Source organism: Arachis ipaensis, chromosome B04 (assembly GCF_000816755.2).
Source record: "Arachis ipaensis cultivar K30076 chromosome B04, Araip1.1, whole genome shotgun sequence".
Taxonomy (NCBI): Eukaryota; Viridiplantae; Streptophyta; class Magnoliopsida; order Fabales; family Fabaceae; genus Arachis; species Arachis ipaensis.
The window spans coordinates 54,870,765-54,878,178 of NC_029788.2; the positions used below are offsets into that span (position 1 = coordinate 54,870,765).

A 7,414-nucleotide genomic window follows, 5' to 3' on the forward strand; every position below is an offset into this window, starting at 1 on the left:
ATGATTGATATATAACGTAACTTACCAAGTTTGCTTCTCTTTTGTGGAGGTATAGGATTAACAGAGTTTCTGATGTTATTGTTGTTGTTGATAATCCTATTCCAAGAAGAAGAAGAAGAAGATGGTGCTGCTGCTACTCCTCCTTCATTGTTCATCAGTTGCTGTTGAAGAGTGTTGTTGTTTGGACTATTATTGCCTACTGTTGTGGCTCTTGGAAGAGACATGTCTATTAGTGTTTCTGAAAGAGCATTACCAACGAATGGACCGAAGAAAAGAAAAGGAAGGGGAAAACTGAAAAGTGTATGTAAGCGTGTTTTCTAATGTCGGAATCTCATCATATATCCAAAAACCAAAACCATTGCGAATGAAGGAATCGATGGGGCCTAAGAGTTTGGTTCACAAATGAACACGTTGATGCGCACGTAGCCAACACTTTTTGCTACTCTCTCTTTTTCGCGTCTACATACATATATGATATATCAAACAGTCAAACACTATTCATCACTCTCCATATATAGCAAACTTTGCTTTTAATCTATAACATTTTTTTTGAAAAACAAAATACAATTCTTTAACTGAAAATAACTTAGCATTAAGAAAAGTTAAATTATTTTTCTCAAAAATACGGAATGTTACATTATATATTTATAAAAAAAATATAATATTTATTATAAATTTAGTTTTATTTTTTTTAAAATAATATTTATTATATATTTATAACAATAATTTTTTAGTATTTATAAATTTAGTATTTTTAGAAAAAATTATTTAAATTTATATGATTATTTATAATTATTTTTATATGTATCTTTTAATTTGGATAATTATTTAAATAATATTATATTTAAATAATATTAGAAAATTGTTGTTTGATAAATAATTGTTGTAATGATTATAAAACCATTCTTTAAAATAGTCAAAGAGAACGATTTTATTTTATTGGTATAACATGATGAAAAATTGAACTTCAATAACTACATTGTAAAAACTGTTGTCTAAGACCATCTAATAGAACGATTTTAAAATGTAGCATTTTAACAATTGTTTTTTTGCGTTTCTTTTGTACAATTATTTAAACAACAATAAAAATTGTTGCTTAAAAATAAATCATGGTAACGGTTATAAAACCGTTCTTTAAAATAGTCAAAGATAACCGTTTTAATTTGTTGCTATAAAATATTAAAAAATTAAATTCAACAGTAACACTATAAAAACCCGTTGTCTAAAACTATCTAAGAGAACGGTTTTAAGGCGTTGCAAAATTTGGTGTTGCTAAATCCCATATTTGTTGTAGTGATTGTTCACAAGGGAGGACACCCCAGGAGAGGATCTTCAGATCCCTCACGTGGCTCTCTTCTTCTTGTCTTTTGCTTTGTTTTTCAATTCCTCCATGAGTAACTAATCCCTCTGTCAAAGCATTAGGAGCTCAGTTTATATTTCTATGAATTATTAATCTAGGTTTTCTTCTATTTTAAAGTATTGCATTGATCTGTTTTATGTGTTTCGTTCTTCATCCCTAAAGGATTTGTAGTGTCGACAAGCATACTAATCCCGTTTTGAATTTGTTTATTGTTTCGACATAACTAATATCCGAATTATGCTTGAAAATTCTTTCATATGATTTTTTGAATCGACAAGACATAGTGGTTTTTAAAGTGTGTGACACAATAAATGATTTGTCAATTACCCTAGTTTTGAATACGTGACATATAATTTGGATTAGGACAATTTTTAAAAATTATATTTTCTCATAAGATTCAATCGGACAGGACTAACTTGGATATGTGACATATAATCCGACCTAAAGACTAATTTTGAATCTTATGAAGAACTGAATCAGATTTAGCACTTAACTTCTTTGGTTAATCGATTGACCAAGACATTGGCGATTGGTAAATTGAAGAGAAACTGAGGAGTCAAGACATTAGAAATCGGTTAATTAAGATTCGTCGTGAAAAGATTTGCTTTCTTTAGAATAGGAAAATAAAATTTGATTTTTCTAAGGACTTAAACATCTTCGAAAATCCTTGACTTCTCCATCATATATTCTTTTTCAATCAATTATACATTCACTGCCCTTAAGCAATCCAATATTCAAGTATTTCAAGTTTTCCGCAAGTTCCAACATTCATCAATTTCAAGTTTTGTTGATCTAATTAGTCATTTAACTCAATATTTACGTGCTCAGTCCTTTAATCCTCGTGGAAATGATATCCACTCACTGTGGTATTACTTGAACGATCCGGTGCACTTGTCGTATCCGTGAGCTTCAGTTTTCACTCAACACGAAGATATTATAAGAGTAACTGTCAAATTACATTAGATTAGTTTATAAATAGAATTTTGGATAAACATTGTAATCAAATCAATTTTTTTTTTTTGGAAAACACTTGGAAATCTATAAACACTTTCAGCCTTCCTGGCATCACAAAGTAAAACTGGGAATCTTAAGTAATTCCTTTGAAATCTAAATTCAAACGTATACTCTATTTTCTATTTTTAATTAAGTTGTTTATTTGAATTTAGGTTTTGAATTTTGGTATAAAATGAGAAGAAGAAAAAGAAGCAGCTGAAACTTCTTGCTCCTTGGTCCTTGACTCCTTATTGTTCCTTACTTATGTTTCTCATCTTCCCAATCCATAAAACCCTAAATTACTACCCAGAATCCCCTTTCCATTTTCCTCAATCACCTCTAGCCATTTCCATTCCCATTTCTGATATTCCCACAAAGCTCGCCTTCTCTCTGCTTCCTTTAATTCTCTCTGTAAGAATTCCCAAATTTCCCATTCTAATTTCAGGAATAAGCAACTGAAGTAATTACTAGAAACCGAAGGAAGGAATTGGTACATCTGTGAAAAGAGCGACCACTGTGTTAACCGTTAGATGAAGCTACTCATCCATGTTAGAATTGCTGCTCCTGCACCTGCTCCTACTTCCGGTGCTCCTCATTCTTTGCCGTCATCGTCGTCATTTTACATTGCTGCAACTCTTGCCATTGCTGCCACTTTATTTGTCTGAGATTTGTTTGAGGTTCTTCATCTTCGTTGCTTGTTATGGAAAGTAACGATTTCAGATATATGTGCTTTTAGCTTTAATGTCACTGGTTTAACCTTGCTTTTTATTTAATTATTATTTTTATCTTAAATGAGATTTATTTTTTAATTATCATATATACTAGATAGTTTGATTATAATATATATTACAGATAAAATGAATCATCTTATTATTTTTTTATATTTATTATAAAAAATAAAAATCATATACAAAATGAGAAAATTGAATTAATCTATTCGTTTTTTTTTGTGAATTAATATACAAAATCCTTGTTTTGGTGTTTATTTATTTAATGTTAAGCAGGTATTTTGCGTGTAATTAACTAATTGAGAATCATGTCGAGGCCCATGTTGCTTGTTTTTCTACTGCTTATACTCATCTAATGTACCTAGCAACAACAGCTGATTCTTAACCATAACCACGTTTTATTGGACTGCTCCCCAAATTCTACTTGTTGCCGCTACCGTTAATCCTCATTTCAGTAACTGTTTGAGCTTTAAAACAAGTAGGATTTTCTTATCCATATCTTAATAAGTGAATGCATGTGTTAGATTATATGTTGTACTTGATTTTATGCATTATTGTCAAGAATTCTTTGATCTCTTCTTCTAATTGTTTGGTAGAAAGTTTGAGGAGGTACTTCTCCTATATTTAGTCTTGAGATTTTATCTTACATACCTTCTATAATTGTTATAGTGTTATCGCACATTATAATGCCTTGTTCTACAATAATAGTTTAGTAAAATGCTCCTTATTTTAGTTTTTTTCTTTCTCATTTTGTAGACATTATGAATTTTATAATATTAGTTAGTCATGGATAAGAGTTGGATGCTCAAACTGCGAACTTCTAAGAAGTACTTAGATGGGTTAGATGAGTTTCTTGATTTTGTGTTTCATAATGCAGCTGAAGGAACTCAAATTCTATGCTCTTGTAAGAATTGTAAAAATTATGCTTGGGGAAATCGAGAGGATGTTTACGAGCATTTAGTTTGTGATGGGTTTGATAAGGGATACAGTAAGTGGATATTTCACGGAGAATGTGGATCTTCAAAATCTGCTGAGAAGGATGGATCTAAAATACGAGATAACATGGATAAATTATTGGAAGAGACCTTCATGATGTCGAGGCAATTTGAAACGAGTCAATTTGATGATGCATTGGATGCGGATGAAAATGAAGAAGAGCCTGATGAAGAAACTAAGAAGTTTTACAAGTTGATACATGATGCTCATCAAGAATTATATCCAAGCTGTAAAGATTTTACAAAGTTATCAACTATTGTTCATTTGCTCCACGTAAAGACCTTCATAGTTGGAGCAACGTATCATTTACTACAATTACTCAATGAATTACTTCCCGAAGGCTCGTGTCTACTATCAACATATGAAGAATGCAAGTACATCATCAAGGACATAGATTTCAGTTATGAAAAAATTGACGCTTGTCCAAATGGCTATATCTTATACTGGAAAAAGTTCAAGGAATACACTACTTGTCCAAAGTGTGGTGCTTCTAGGTATAAAATGAAAAAGGTCCAAACTGCTAAAAGAAAAGTTTCTTGCAAGGTAACTTCTCGATCAATTCCAGCAAAGATTTTGAGGTATTTTCCTTTGAAATTGAGGATCAAGAAACTATTCATATCTTCAAAAACCACCGATCTGATGACATGGCACAATAAAGGTCATAAAAATGATGGAAAACTAAGGCATCCAGTAGACTCACCAGCTTGAAAAACTTTTGATTCATTACATTCAGATTTTGCATTGGAGCCTCGAAATGTGAGGATGGGTTTAGCAAGTAATGGCTTTAACCTATATAAAACAATGAGTAGTAGATACAGTATTTGGCCGGTGGTCCTAATGATATATAACTTGCCTCGGATTGCATGAAACAACATTCTATGATGTTATCTTTGCTTATTCCTGGTCCTTTTTCTCCTAATAGAAATATTGACATATATTTACAACCTTTAATTGATGAGTTAAAAGAGTTGTGGGAGAATGGCTTTGAGACATATGATGCTTCTAGTGGGAAGTTATTTCGTGTACATGCTGCCTTGCTTTGGACTATAAGCGATTTGCCTGGTTACTCTATGTTATCTGGTTGGCGTACAAGTGGAAAATTGGCATGTCCTGTTTGTAATTATGAAAAATGCTCTAGATTCTTGAAACATAGTAAAAAAACTTGTTACATGGGTCATCGAAGATTTTTAGCATCAAAGCATCGGTTGTTAAAGGACAAGAGTTTCGACGGTATGAAAGAGCTAAGAACAGCACCTGGGACACTATCAGGGCCTGATATATTAGAAAAATTAGGCAACATGGAGATTCCGTTTGGGAAGACTATAAAGAGGAGAAGAAATGATGATGATCCCTGGACTAAGAAAAGCATATTTTTTGAGTTACCATATTGGAGTACTAATTTGCTTCGTCACAATTTGGATGTAATGCACATTGAAAAGAATATTTGTGAAAATATTGTTGGAACATTACTGAATTTAGAAGGAAAATCAAAAGATCATCTCAAAGTAAGGCTTGACTTGGTAGATATGGAGATACGACATGAACTTCATCCAAAAAATATAGGACTAAATAAGACATTTTTGCCACCAGCACATTTCACAATGTCTTCAAAGGAAAAATGTGTCTTTTGTTGTATTTTGAAAAATGTGAAGCTTCCTAAAGGGTATGTAATGAATCCATATTTGACGATATTTTTTGGTTTGATTTGAGTAGATTTCATTATATAAACCCACATTTATTCATCCAAATAGCATACTTTTGTGTTCTCTCCCTAAATTGAGCTTAATTGTAAAAACATGCTATTTTGTGGCTAATTTAATCAATTTTATCCCACTTTCATTCTATTCGATGTCTTGATGGTTTTGGTGAGTGATTTCAAGTGTAATAGGTTGGAATGGCTTGATAAGAGTGGAGGAGAAGCATTCAATTGGGAGAAAACATGAAGAAAACAAAGGAGAAGCACACAGCCATGTGTGCGTACGCACAGCACAGGTACCAGCGGGTGACTTCATTAAAAAGTCATGTGGCTCGCGTTTGGAGAGGCTTTTTGGCCCATTTCTGATGGCTTGGAGACATATTTGAAGGGGGAAGCAACACCAAATGGGGGGATAAACTACCATACTTCATAGAATACATTTTAGGAGTAGTTTTAGGGTAGTTTTAGGTTAGTTTTCTCTCAATCTCCTTAGGGTTCTTAATTAGGATTTTGTAGAATTTTATAGTTCAAGTTTTGATTTTGGATCCTAGTAATTTTATTGTAAGTATTTCTTTAATTCTCTCTTTTATTATACTACTTGTTCTACACTTTCTTCTACTTTAATTTCCTTTGTCAATATATACATAGTTTTGCAATTTTAAATTTTTAGTTGGTTAATTTGATGTTTGATGATTATTACATGTTTGTTTGAGTTGCTTTTACTAGTTTTGAGTATTTGTGGTTCATAGTTTTCATTAATTTACTAATTTTACCATGTTTTGTGAATATGCATACTAGGTGTTTGATGAAATGCCAATCTTAGTTATGGGGTAATTTTCACCCCTTGGCTTAGGGAAAATGATTGTATGGATTACAAGAGTCATAATGTCCGACATTTAGCGATAATTTTTGGGTTGTTAGTTGTTATTGTTTCCACTAATGCTACCTTTTTACCAATTAATTTGGTAAGTTAGCTAGGATTTTTGGATTAATGACAATTATGCTCACTTGACCTATCTTTCGATGTTAAGGGTTGACTTAGTGAGATTAATCCATCATAATTATCATAGTTCTGGTTCTGGCAAGGAAGGATTCCATAACTCATCCCAAGTCAAGGTTTCATTTATGTTTTAAACCACTTTTTCACCACTTTTGATTCTTGTTTATATTACATACATAGTTCTTTTGTTCTTTTATTAGTTTATTAATTGCAATTTTGGCTTGTTCTTTCATTTCTTTATTGCTTGCTTCTATATTAAAAACCCCTTTGAATCTCACAACCAAAATTGTGTGCACTTGTTGGCACTAGTTCCTAGGAAAGACGACCTGGGAGTCTAAATACTCTCGGTTAATTAGAAATTGTAAACTTTGATTGATGGGATTTAAATTGTCAGTTTGGACTATACTACTGACGAAGACATTCTCTTTTCTAAAGTGAAATCCCGAATCGGTACGAATTGCATCTATCAATTTTTGGCGCCGTTGCCGGAAAACTATCGTCATGAGTGAAATAGTTTTGGTTGTTGTGTATATATGAATAGTGTGAATAGATACTTTTTGGGTTGTTTGATTGTTTTTGCTATTAATTAGGATTTTGTTTCTTTTGTTAATTGATGTCTTTAGTTTTTATTTTCTATTTTC

The 7,414-nt window shown here is 31.8% G+C and overlaps 2 protein-coding genes across 2 annotated transcripts in view; one reads left to right on the forward strand and one right to left on the reverse strand.

Moving 5' to 3' along the window:
• LOC107639316 (transcription factor HY5-like) overlaps positions 1 to 415 on the reverse strand; it is a gene marked incomplete in the record, with an annotated part of 29,897 nt that extends 29,482 nt beyond the window's left edge. Inside the window, 1 exon segment of the mRNA XM_016342789.2 lies at positions 26 to 415. Within this exon segment, the coding sequence (XP_016198275.1) occupies positions 26 to 224 (199 nt within the window).
• Positions 2,884 to 6,020, forward strand: LOC107636494. Its single transcript, XM_016339999.1, has 4 exons — positions 2,884 to 3,012; positions 3,862 to 4,655; positions 5,000 to 5,740; positions 5,966 to 6,020. Exons 1-4 carry the CDS (start codon positions 2,884 to 2,886, stop codon positions 6,018 to 6,020), a joined length of 1,719 nt encoding a protein of 572 aa, XP_016195485.1.

Coding starts and splice junctions, on each gene's coding strand:
- LOC107636494 (XM_016339999.1), top strand. CDS start 2,884: ATGAAGCTACTCATCCATGTTAGAATTGCTGCTCCTGCACCTGCTCCT. Junction 4,656..4,999: donor ATTCCAGCAAAGATTTTGAG/GTATTTTCCTTT, acceptor TTCTCCTAATAG/AAATATTGACATATATTTAC. Junction 5,741..5,965: donor AATGTGAAGCTTCCTAAAGG/GTATGTAATGAA, acceptor CAAGTGTAATAG/GTTGGAATGGCTTGATAAGA.